At 41.6% G+C, this 12,820-nt stretch overlaps 1 protein-coding gene across 1 annotated transcript in view; it reads left to right on the top strand.

Annotated features, from left to right (window-relative positions):
* LOC129171425 (uncharacterized) overlaps positions 1-12,820 on the top strand; it is a 24,238-nt gene extending 11,418 nt beyond the window's left edge. Inside the window, 39 exon segments of the mRNA XM_054760068.1 lie at positions 1,590-1,800; positions 2,048-2,191; positions 2,315-2,429; positions 2,516-2,543; positions 2,627-2,738; positions 2,812-2,904; positions 4,010-4,073; positions 4,159-4,257; positions 4,374-4,477; positions 4,585-4,723; positions 4,825-4,943; positions 5,045-5,194; positions 5,275-5,445; positions 5,531-5,837; positions 6,011-6,081; positions 6,156-6,243; positions 6,334-6,451; positions 6,564-6,687; positions 6,789-6,925; positions 7,015-7,270; positions 7,350-7,592; positions 7,696-7,872; positions 7,979-8,124; positions 8,208-8,298; positions 8,392-8,781; positions 8,886-9,012; positions 9,141-9,259; positions 9,868-10,064; positions 10,168-10,351; positions 10,429-10,594; positions 10,744-10,868; positions 10,983-11,291; positions 11,360-11,563; positions 11,655-11,780; positions 11,867-12,037; positions 12,121-12,304; positions 12,307-12,404; positions 12,484-12,615; positions 12,723-12,820. Of these exon segments, the coding sequence (XP_054616043.1) occupies positions 1,590-1,800; positions 2,048-2,191; positions 2,315-2,429; positions 2,516-2,543; positions 2,627-2,738; positions 2,812-2,904; positions 4,010-4,073; positions 4,159-4,257; positions 4,374-4,477; positions 4,585-4,723; positions 4,825-4,943; positions 5,045-5,194; positions 5,275-5,445; positions 5,531-5,837; positions 6,011-6,081; positions 6,156-6,243; positions 6,334-6,451; positions 6,564-6,687; positions 6,789-6,925; positions 7,015-7,270; positions 7,350-7,592; positions 7,696-7,872; positions 7,979-8,124; positions 8,208-8,298; positions 8,392-8,781; positions 8,886-9,012; positions 9,141-9,259; positions 9,868-10,064; positions 10,168-10,351; positions 10,429-10,594; positions 10,744-10,868; positions 10,983-11,291; positions 11,360-11,563; positions 11,655-11,780; positions 11,867-12,037; positions 12,121-12,304; positions 12,307-12,404; positions 12,484-12,615; positions 12,723-12,740 (5,857 nt within the window). The 3' untranslated portion in view covers positions 12,741-12,820.

Here is a 12,820-nt window from a genome sequence, read left to right on the forward strand (position 1 = left end):
TGAAATATATGTATATCTTTTCAGAGAGGGAGGGGACGGCTTTCTTTCATCACAGAGATCTCAAACATGCAAGTGTCCTGCAATTTAACACCAGTGGAATTCCAATGAGCCCTCCAGTCATCCCCAAAGCTATCCCGGATTAAAGATGGTTGATGTTATTGACATGTTGTAATGTGTTTTAAATCAAGAAATACATTTATTGGAAGTGTACACAAACAATATTCTGTTCTACGTAATGAATGATATAATTGGATATGAGCCGTGATAGCGCTTTCAAGCCTGCCTGCATTTGGAGGCAGCAATGGTCCAACATCCATAGTGGTGCACATTTGTACCTCATTAACTGTCTCACTAATGCTGGGGGGATAATACTTTTGTCCCTTTATTATTAAATACATATTCTTCATGCATACAGTTCGTGTATAATGTATGTGTATTGCATCTTGCTCTGTATTTGTCCTTTTAATCACATCATATATTTTTTATTCACTAATTTCCTCACATTTTATATGAAACTGGATGTAAAAATAAACTTGCCTTGCCCTCTGTAATGTATTTATTCCCTATACCCTATATGGCCAATAGTACATAGTTCAACTGTATTATACATGTGCAGGTCCTTTGTCATTTTACCGTATTGTCAACACATAGTGGGTTTTAATACATAAAATAATACATATATTTTACTGTATATTTAAATCATTTGAAGATTGTTGAAGTTTAGGGATCAGTCCTATTAAAGCAGATGTTGTAACATCACACTACATTTTTCAAATTCTAATTACAAATGTCGCAGTCACCAAATAGGCAACAGGCAGATAAGGGGCCATGACCAAATTGAGTGAGACACTAGTGCTGACCAGGCACGCCAACCCTCTATAAAAGAGGCAGCCCTGGACCACTGCATGAACTGATAGGCTTCCAACACAGGTGAGTGTGCTGACATTGGCTTCAGTTTGAATTCCTCTTGTTTCAAATATACCTTTATGTATATGTTAATATAAATCAATTTCAGGTAGGAGATTCAGCTGAATATATTTCTCAAACCTATTTAAGATTCTAAGACCTAATATAGAAACTGATTGAGGTTGTTGCACAAATTGGTTAATTTTTCTTTTGCTGTTCACAGCATCGTGAGACTCCACTGGACACAGTGCCATCTATTCATTTTTTTGAACGGGAAGAGGTAAATATTAAATTAATTAGCATATGTATGTGGAGGCGGCCGCATGGTGGCCTAATGGTTAGCATGTTGGCCACACAGTCAGGAGTTCTGAAAGATATGGGTTCGAATCTCCACTGGCCATTTCTGTGTGGTGTTTGCATGTTCTCCTGGTGTGTGGGTTAGGTTAAATGGCAAGTCTGAATTGTCCATAGGATTGTCCATTGATACAATTTAGTGTGAATGATTGTTTGCCTATATGTCTGTATGTGCCGTGCGATTGTACCCCGCCTATCGCACGAAGGCAGCTGGGATAGACTCCAGCATACCCCTGTGACCCTAGTGAGGAAAAGCGGCATAGAAGGATGGTATGTGGAGGCAAAACCAGTCGCTGATATTCTCATGCTTTTTGCAGTCTCCATTAAAGTGCCATCATGAGCACCGATGCGGAGATGGAGCAGTATGGCCCCGCAGCCATTTACCTGCGGAAGCCAGAGAAGGAGAGGATTGAGGCACAGGCAGCTCCCTTTGATGCCAAAAGTGCCTTCTTTGTGGTTGATCCCGCTGAGATGTACCTCAAGGGTAAACTCACAAAGAGGGAAGGTGGTAAAGCCACAATTGAAATGGACGGTGGAAAGGTAAGGAAAGGCAACTCCTTGGACAAAGACTAGACTTGTACTGTCTTCTAACAACCTTCCAGTGAAGATAAACGTCGGACAGTTGTGATATCATAGGATGATGTTCTTGTTTCTTTCATTTTGCACAATATATTTATACAGTATACAGTATACTGCATTTAGTTGTTGCAGATTCTCTCTAAAAGTATCCAATAAACACAATTCCATATTTTTGTGGAGTAACAATATATATTGTATCTCTTTTCAGACTGTCACTGTGAAAGAGGATGACATCCACCCCAGAAACCCACCCAAGTTCGATAAAATTGAGGACATGGCCATGATGACCCACCTCAACGAGCCTTGTGTTTTGTATAACCTCAAAGAGCGTTATGCATCATGGATGATCTATGTGAGTTTCCACATTATTGGACCCTTTTTTTGTTTACATGTAATTATTTACAATGCTAACGTCTCATGTCTGCTTTTACAGACATACTCTGGGTTGTTCTGTGTTGTCGTGAATCCCTATAAGTGGCTTCCTGTGTACGACGCTACATGCGTGGCAGCATACAGAGGAAAGAAGAGGATTGAGGCTCCACCCCACATCTTCTCCATCTCCGACAATGCCTATCAGTTCATGCTTACTGGTAAACCTAAAAAACAAGACATTTATGTTAAAGATATTGAAGGAATGCTAAAAATCTAATGTGTGTCAATTATGTTCGTATTACAGATCGTGAGAATCAGTCTGTCCTGATTACGTGAGTATAGTACATAACGCCAGACAATGTTGTTATCCAGTAAAGTAAGGTGAAAGCATGCTATTTTGTATCTTCTAATTCAGTGGAGAATCCGGTGCAGGAAAGACTGTCAACACCAAGCGTGTCATCCAGTACTTTGCAACAATTGCAGCTATTGGAGCCAAGAAGGCTGAACCAACACCAGGCAAAATGCAGGTAAACTTGGCTACCGGAAACTATTATGGGAAAAACGTTAGGAAGTTAATGTATTTGAAATTGTCTTTTGCAGGGCTCCCTTGAGGACCAAATTGTTGCAGCCAACCCTTTGCTGGAGGCCTATGGTAATGCCAAAACTGTGAGGAATGACAACTCATCCCGTTTTGTAAGTACATCAAATGAATTTAAGGTTTTTTGTCAAATTGTATTTGGTCAAAATAAACACTTGCTTACGTTGTACTAGCTGAAAAAGAGAACATGTTGTGGAGGGTCTGGCCAACAGGCTGAACTAAATTATGCTTAATATCAATTTTATTTTTTTACAAAATCAGAATTGTATTATTTTTTGGACAGGACATGACTGATAAGAGTAAATGCAATGACTAAGCAATGGAAAATAAGCTTAGCATAAATATTATTTTTTTCAACATACATTTCTCAAAACAGTAAACAAAATGTTTAATGTGCATGTTCATAAATTGAATTATTTTGGAAGACCAGCATTAAATCATAACCATTTTGATTGTAGTACAACCATCTCATTTACTGTTTCTTCGTTCTTTTTTTTTTTATCAGTGAAAGAAATCCAGTTTCTGTTGGGCTTCAACAAGTCCATCAAAGTCAGACTGAACATGCAAATGACTCACTGTTTTTAGCATAGCTGGTCTTGGCTGCCACATCCCTGGATGTATGCCACTTCTTTAAAAAGCCCTGTTGTTTGTTACAGCATAGCTACCAATGCTTCAGATTTCCTGTTCATCATCAGTCTGTTTTTTTAATTTCTCCATGTGTTCTTTCTTTGTTATATAGATTTTTTCTGTTCTTTCTCTTGTAATATATAGTAGATTAAATTGTAGTCCTTAAAATGATCTGTTTTCCACAAACTAAACACACACCTTCACTCTGACTTCAGTAAATAAATACAGACCAGCCCATCATTTGTTAAAAACTCTGCATCCTGCAAAAGTCTCTTTTTTTACCATGAGCAGATATTGTGTGTAAACTTCAAGATAAAGGTGTGAGCACGCACATATTCACATGCGAAGGCTGTGGATGTCAGTGGCATACGTACATACACAAAGAATACACTTTCAAAGTAAAAGCATTGTCGTTCTAATCCATGCATTAAGTCAACTTATTTAACTATGTTTCAATTTCAATGAACTTGACGCAGGCTGGTCAGGGACAGGCAAAGGGCCAGATGTAGCACGCAATCCGTACTTTGCCCAGGTCTAATCTAGAAGCTTCTGGTGTTGTCTGCTTCTTTTTAGGGTAAATTCATTAGGATTCACTTTGGCTCCAGTGGAAAGCTGTCCTCTGCTGATATTGAAACATGTGAGTTTAAACCGTTAAATGCTGATGTTTGGTAGAATAATAAAAATACAATAATAAAGTCTGACATTGAATATGCTACTCTTAGATCTGCTGGAGAAGTCCCGTGTCACCTTCCAGTTGTCCGCAGAGAGGAGCTACCATATCTTCTACCAGCTGATGACTGGACACAAGCCTGAGCTGCTGGGTAAATGATGATTATGATAAAATGTGGAAAAATAATATTTCAATATTACAGCCTTGTAATGGCCCACTTGTAAGAATTGACTGAGAATTTAACCCATGGTTTCTGATTCCTGTCAGAGGCTCTTTTGATCACCACCAACCCTTATGACTACCCAATGATCAGTCAGGGTGAAATCACTGTCAAGAGCATCAATGATGTGGAAGAGTTCATTGCAACAGATGTAAGGATACTATTCAAATCCAATGCAACTGCAATTACTGAGGTTTCTTAATGATGAAAACTGGGCACAAAGTTTAAGATAATAACCTTGACTCGTGTGTATTTCAGACTGCTATCGACATCCTGGGCTTCAATGCAGAGGAGAAAATTGGCATCTACAAGTTGACAGGTGCTGTGATGCATCATGGCAACATGAAATTCAAGCAGAAGCAGCGTGAGGAGCAGGCTGAACCTGATGGCACTGAGGGTATGACTTGCAATGATCAATAATCTCTCAGGACAATGGAGGGGTTTGAAAACAAATCATCAGAGTTACATACAGTTAAATGGCAAATCATTGTCTCTTAGTGGCTGACAAGATTGCCTACCTCCTGGGCCTGAACTCTGCCGATATGCTGAAAGCACTGTGCTACCCCAGAGTCAAAGTTGGAAATGAGTTTGTGACCAAAGGTCAAACCGTCCCCCAGGTCAGAATAAGAACATTTCCTGTTAATGTATTTCCACCTTGAAATAAACTGTTAAACTGTTTAAAACTAATTATTATTCTAACATCTCTCTCAATATCTAGGTGAACAATGCTGTCTCAGCCTTGTGCAAGTCGATCTACGAGAAAATGTTCTTGTGGATGGTCATCCGTATCAATGAGATGTTGGACACAAAGCAGCCAAGACAGTTCTTCATTGGAGTGTTGGATATCGCTGGATTTGAGATCTTTGATGTGAGGCACATAAATATATTTTTATGAAAAGTCTGTACAATGTAGATAGATCACTGACTTCATTCATCTGTATGCTGTAGTTCAACAGCTTGGAGCAACTGTGCATCAACTTCACCAATGAGAAACTGCAACAGTTTTTCAACCAACACATGTTTGTTCTGGAGCAAGAGGAATACAAGAAAGAAGGCATTGAGTGGGAATTCATTGACTTCGGCATGGACTTAGCTGCTTGCATTGAGCTTATTGAGAAGGTGAGACAATTCCCTCTGACATAAATACATTTTATGACAAATCTTGTGCCTTATAAATGACTTGTGTTTTTTAATTTTACTTCAGCCAATGGGCATTTTCTCCATCCTTGAAGAGGAGTGCATGTTCCCCAAGGCCTCTGATACAACATTCAAGAACAAGCTGCATGATCAGCATCTTGGAAAGACCAAAGCCTTTGAGAAGCCAAAGCCCGCAAAGGGCAAGGCTGAGGCCCACTTCTCTCTGGTTCACTATGCTGGTACTGTGGACTACAACATTGCTGGCTGGTTGGACAAGAACAAGGACCCATTGAATGACTCTGTTGTCCAGCTCTACCAGAAGGCAGCAAACAAACTGTTGGCCATGTTGTATGCAGCTCATGCTTCAGCTGAAGGTAATAAGATATGAAATATGTACCTCTGTAGGATCCTTTCAAACTAGCATAATACAGAAGAATGTCAACCAAGTCAGAAAACCATATTTTTGCTCAACACCACTGACAAAGTTAATTGTATGAGTTACATAGCAAAGGTGTGCCTTTTTCTCATACTGTGTTTTGGTACACAGATGCCGGTGCAAAGAAGGGTGGTGGAAAGAAGAAGGGAGGTTCCTTCCAGACTGTGTCTGCTCTTTTCAGAGTATGTTTTGTATAATATCTCAACTTTGATCATCTAGAAATATTGCTTACCATCATCTTTTTGATGATCCACAGGAGAACTTGGCAAAGCTGATGACCAACTTGAGGAGCACTCATCCTCACTTTGTGCGCTGCCTGATTCCCAATGAAACAAAGACCCCAGGTTAATGGAACTTTACCTTGGTTTTAGGGTGCATGTGGTGAAGGCACTGTCAAAAGTATAATTACAAGCAATATATACTGATGATTGCAGGTCTTATGGAGAACTTCTTGGTCATCCACCAGCTGAGATGCAACGGTGTGCTGGAGGGCATCAGAATCTGCAGAAAGGGCTTCCCCAGCAGAATCCTCTATGCTGATTTCAAGCAGAGGTAAAGTGAATTTTAGAATGTGTTAAAATACCTTCAGTTATTATGTTGTAAAACAACAGGTCAAAACTTGAATATTAATTGTTACACATAACCATCTAACCTTCCCTTGCAGATACAAAGTATTGAATGCCAGTGTCATCCCTGAGGGTCAGTTCATTGACAACAAGAAGGCATCAGAGAAACTGCTCGGCTCCATTGATGTGGATCACACTCAGTACAGATTTGGGCACACTAAGGTGCATTTCCGGATATGAAACTAGAGATTTGGTGCATACAGTATATCCTGTTGTATCCATATTTGTTCATTGCTTATTTCTTTCAAATGCTGACCACCTAGGTATTCTTCAAAGCTGGTCTACTGGGTACCCTGGAGGAGATGAGAGATGAGAAACTGGCTGCACTGGTGACCATGACTCAGGCTCTCTGCAGAGGATATGTTATGAGGAAGGAGTTTGTAAAGATGATGGAGAGGAGGTATTTCTATACTATTTCCTATCATGACCTTTATCTTACTGCATCACCTTCATTATTTACACATAAATATACGTATATCTATCTTCCAGAGAAGCTATCTACAGTATTCAGTATAACGTCCGTTCCTTCATGAATGTGAAAAACTGGCCATGGCTGAAGCTGTATTTCAAGATCAAGCCTCTCTTAAAAAGTGCTGAGACCGAGAAAGAGCTGCAGCAGATGAAGGAGAATTATGATAAGATGCAATCAGACCTGGCTGCAGCTCTGGCCAAAAAGAAAGAGCTGGAGGAGAAGATGGTTTCCCTGCTGCAGGAGAAGAATGACCTTCAACTGCAAGTAGCAGCGGTATGTAAGATGTACAAGTTTAGCCAAACCCCTTCTCTAAACTAACTGTGCTAAGTTGTTAATTTCTTGGTTTGTGTAGGAAACCGATAACCTCTCAGATGCTGAGGAAAGGTGTGAAGGGCTCATTAAGAGCAAGATCCAGCTTGAAGCCAAACTCAAGGAGACAACCGAGAGACTGGAAGATGAAGAAGAAATTAATGCTGAGCTGACTGCCAAGAAGAGGAAGCTGGAGGACGAATGCTCAGAGTTGAAGAAAGATATTGATGACTTGGAACTCACCTTGGCTAAAGTGGAGAAGGAGAAACATGCCACAGAAAACAAGGTTCCAGTTTATTTGGATTCTCGTTAACATAAATATTTGGAAATAATGCATTGAATATAGGGAAAATGTTTACAAGTATATTAAAGCAATCCCAATATTTCAGGTGAAAAACCTGACAGAGGAGATGGCATCTCAAGATGAGTCTATTGCCAAGTTGACAAAGGAGAAGAAAGCCCTCCAAGAGGCCCACCAGCAAACACTGGATGATCTCCAGGCAGAGGAAGACAAAGTCAACACTCTGACCAAGGCCAAGACAAAGCTGGAACAGCAAGTGGATGATGTAAGAAGGCCATTCTGTTGGCATGAAAAATTTGACTTGCAATTGATATTATTCACTGTTTATTCAAGGCCATAACTAATTTACATGAGTAACTGTCATGTAACAGCTTGAAGGCTCACTGGAGCAAGAGAAGAAGCTCCGCATGGACCTTGAGAGAGCCAAGAGGAAGCTTGAGGGAGATCTGAAACTGGCCCAGGAATCCATAATGGATCTGGAGAATGACAAACAGCAATCAGATGAAAAACTCAAGAAGTATGTGATACACGTAAACATGTAACAAATGCTTTTGCATTTAGAAATGAAATTTAGCATTTATTTTCTCCATCTACTCAAAGGAAAGACTTTGAGACAAGCCAACTTCTCAGCAAGATTGAGGATGAACAGTCTCTTGGTGCTCAACTCCAGAAGAAGATTAAGGAACTCCAGGTAAATTGATCGATTTATACGATTTAAGATAGATCAAAGTAATAATTGTGTCTCGGGTAGTTCACTTATTGGCAACCCTATCATGAAACCTAGGCTCGTATTGAGGAGCTGGAAGAGGAGATTGAGGCTGAGAGGGCCGCAAGGGCCAAGGTGGAGAAGCAGAGGGCTGACCTCTCCAGAGAGCTGGAGGAGATCAGTGAGAGGCTTGAGGAAGCTGGTGGAGCAACAGCCGCTCAAATTGAGATGAACAAGAAACGTGAGGCTGAGTTCCAGAAGCTGCGCCGTGATCTGGAAGAGTCCACCCTGCAGCATGAGGCTACAGCAGCCGCTCTCCGCAAGAAGCAAGCCGACAGTGTTGCAGAGCTGGGAGAACAGATCGACAACCTCCAGCGTGTCAAGCAGAAGCTGGAGAAGGAGAAGAGCGAGTACAAGATGGAGATTGATGACCTCTCCAGCAACATGGAGGCTGTTGCTAAATCTAAGGTGAGTATATTTCATGGAGGTGACTTTGTTTGACTGAAATTATCATATGCTATTAATATTAACAATACATTTGTTTTTGTTTGCTTGTTTTTTTGTTATGACAGGGCAACTTGGAAAAAATGTGCAGAAGTCTTGAAGACCAATTTGGTGAACTCAAAGCTAAAAATGATGAGCATGTCCGTCAGCTGAATGATATCAATGCTCAAAGAGCAAGACTCCAAACTGAGAATGGTGAGACAGGTCTTGTAAAAATGTAATGACATTTGCAATGTTAAGTTCCAAACAAAACTTGAGGACATGAGAATGAATGATACAAGTAAATATGAGTATATATAAGTATATATCAATTTGTCATTCAGGTGAGTTTTCACGCCAGCTTGAGGAGAAGGAAGCCCTTGTTTCCCAGCTGACCAGGGGAAAGCAGGCTTACACTCAGCAAATTGAGGAGCTCAAGAGGCAGACTGAGGAGGAAGTGAAGGTATTAAAAGTTTGAATAATTAATTTATTACGCTCTTTTGTCTTTTGTCACCTACGCTTCCTACATGTATGCAATTTTCAGCATTTATATATCACTATATATTATATACTTATTATAAATGTATACCAGACCTGGGTTTGATTCTCCCTTGGGTATTTCTGTGTGGAGTTTGCATGTTCTCTCCATGGGTGGGTTTTCTCCGGGTATTCCGGTTTCCCACATCCAAAAACATGCAGGTTAGGTTAATTGGCGACTCTAAAAATTGTCCATAGGTATGAATGTGAGTGTGAATGGTTGTTTGTCTATATGTGCCCTGCGATTGGCTGGCGACCAGTCCAGTGTGTACCCCGCCTGTCGCCCGAAGTCAGCTAGGATGGGCTCCAGCATGCCGCCACGACCCTAAAGAGGAGAAGCGGTATAGAAAATGGATGGGTGATGGATAAATGTATGCCTGCTGAAGAGCTATACAGTATGAGAACAATCACAAAAATCTCTTTAATTCTCTTAAGAGGAGGTTTGAGGGCTAAATTCAAATACATATATCACATGTGAAGTCTTTACGGAATAACTGAGTTATTATTTAAATTTGATTATGCATTACTCATCAGGCCAAGAATGCCCTGGCCCATGCAGTTCAGTCTGCCCGCCATGACTGTGATCTGCTCAGAGAGCAGTTTGAGGAGGAGCAGGAGGCCAAAGCCGAGCTGCAGCGAGGAATGTCCAAGGCCAACAGTGAGGTGGCACAGTGGAGGACCAAATACGAGACTGATGCTATCCAGCGCACTGAGGAGCTGGAGGAGGCAAAGTATGACATGTGTCACTCGATGCCATAGACTACAACTGCAGGCCATAATAATTCATCATACTGTGTTTCATCCTAACTACTAATAAATCCTTGCCCCTTCCAGGAAGAAACTCGCCCAGCGTCTCCAGGAGGCGGAGGAGTCCATTGAAGCTGTGAACTCCAAGTGTGCCTCTTTGGAGAAGACCAAGCAGAGACTGCAGGGTGAGGTGGAGGACCTCATGATTGATGTAGAGAGAGCAAACGCCCTGGCTGCCAACCTGGACAAGAAACAGAGGAACTTTGACAAGGTGAAGTAGCAATTAAAATCAAAATGATCAAAGTGAAAGATGGTGCTTCAATGCTGGTATCATTTAAAATGTTCCAGGTCTTGGCAGAATGGAAACAGAAGTTTGAGGAGGGTCAGGCAGAGCTGGAAGGAGCCCAGAAGGAGGCTCGTTCTCTCAGTACTGAACTGTTCAAGATGAAGAACTCTTATGAGGAGGCTCTTGATCAGCTGGAGACCATGAAGAGGGAGAACAAGAACCTGCAGCGTGAGTCATTCTGAATAAAGGCCTTTGCCTCTATCAAAGTAAAAGTAAATATTTTACAATTTAATTGTCACTTTTTTAAATACATACTTAAATACATGATGAGTAGTCTAAAGAGAGTGATTCATTTTAATGTGTTTATTCTATTACAGAGGAGATCTCAGATCTTACTGAACAGATTGGTGAGACTGGAAAGAGCATCCATGAGCTGGAAAAGGCCAAGAAGACTGTGGAGACTGAGAAGTCTGAAATTCAGACAGCACTGGAGGAGGCAGAGGTAAATACAGTCCAATCAAATCTCTTGATTTTATGCCCTTTGGCATACCAAATGCATTTTCAACTAGATTATATGAAACCTGTGCAAAAGTACAATATGAACATTTCCCTGAAGGGCACACTGGAGCATGAGGAGGCCAAAATTCTCCGTGTTCAGCTCGAGCTCAACCAGGTCAAGGGTGAGGTTGACAGGAAGCTGGCCGAGAAGGACGAGGAGATGGAGCAGATCAAGAGAAACAGCCAGAGAGTGATTGACTCCATGCAGAGCACTCTTGATGCTGAGGTCAGAAGCAGGAATGATGCCATGAGAATCAAGAAGAAGATGGAGGGAGACCTCAATGAGATGGAGATTCAGCTGAGCCATGCCAACAAGATGGCTGCTGAGGCCCAGAAACAACTAAGGAATGTCCAGGGACAACTCAAGGTGAGCTCACAACCAGTGCATTAAAATAGTTGAGGATCAAAGAAATTAAAAGGTCTGCTTTCTGTCAGGATGCCCAACTGCACCTTGATGAGGCTATCAGGGGACAGGAGGACATGAAGGAGCAGGTTGCCATGGTGGAGCGCAGAAACACCCTGATGCTGGCTGAAATTGAGGAGCTGAGAGCTGCTCTTGAGCAAACAGAGAGAGCACGTAAAGTGGCAGAGCAGGAGCTTGTTGATGCCAGTGAGCGTGTCGGACTTCTTCACTCTCAGGTTCATGTTCAATAACTGTAAATGAATTTTACGATACCATACCTGCTTTATAATGTGTAACACATACATCTGTCCACTTTCTGAAAATCAGAACACCAGCCTTATCAACACCAAGAAGAAGCTGGAGTCTGACCTTGTCCAGATTCAGAGTGAAGTGGACGATACCATCCAGGAGGCAAGAAACGCTGAGGATAAAGCCAAAAAGGCTATCACTGATGTGAGTAGTAGCATTCACCACTTAGTGATATCACAGCCAGTCCAATAAGGTTTTTTAAATTGCAACGACACTACCCATGATTTCAGGCTGCAATGATGGCTGAAGAGCTGAAGAAGGAGCAGGACACCAGTGCTCACCTGGAGAGGATGAAGAAGAACCTGGAGGTCACTGTCAAGGACCTGCAGCACCGTCTGGATGAGGCTGAGAACCTCGCCATGAAGGGTGGCAAGAAGCAGCTCCAGAAACTGGAGTCTAGGGTATGTGATGTTTAGTGTATCTGTGCAACACACAGCTGATATCAACTTTTACATTTAATAACAACAAACTTCTCCCCCTTCAGGTGCGTGAGCTCGAATCTGAGGTTGATGCCGAGCAGAGACGAGGAGCCGATGCTGTTAAAGGCGTGCGCAAATATGAGAGGAGAGTGAAGGAGCTGACCTACCAGGTTTGTTCTTTTACACAAATCATCAGTGAAGCCCTCTAATTCTTAAAGTACACATTAGAATATACACAATTTTATCTCTATAGACTGAGGAAGACAAGAAGAACGTGAACAGACTTCAGGACCTGGTGGATAAACTTCAGCTGAAAGTCAAGGCTTACAAGAGACAGTCTGAGGAGGCTGTGAGTGCTTGTATTTTAAATACTGTTTTCACACTGAATATTCTACTGAATATTCTCTTTAACGGCATTTCTTCCACAGGAGGAGCAGGCCAACACTCACATGTCCAGACTCAGGAAGGTCCAGCATGAGCTGGAAGAGGCTCAGGAGCGTGCTGACATCGCTGAGTCCCAGGTCAACAAGCTGAGGGCCAAGAGCCGCGATGCTGGAAAGGTAGTGAGATTACCATACTTGCCGTTTTTTTAAAACCACATTTTACCATAACATGGTTTTCAATTGGGCAGGGTAAATACTTATTTTTGTTCTGTTTTCCCACCCAGTCCGACGTCGCTGAATAAGGGATTCTCCTTTGATGGCATTCAACGGGAATCATAAAATATGACCAAATGTTGAAATGTCTTCTTGCAATGCTTTTACT

Source organism: Dunckerocampus dactyliophorus, chromosome 18 (genome assembly GCF_027744805.1).
Source record: "Dunckerocampus dactyliophorus isolate RoL2022-P2 chromosome 18, RoL_Ddac_1.1, whole genome shotgun sequence".
Lineage (NCBI taxonomy): Eukaryota > Metazoa > Chordata > Actinopteri > Syngnathiformes > Syngnathidae > Dunckerocampus > Dunckerocampus dactyliophorus.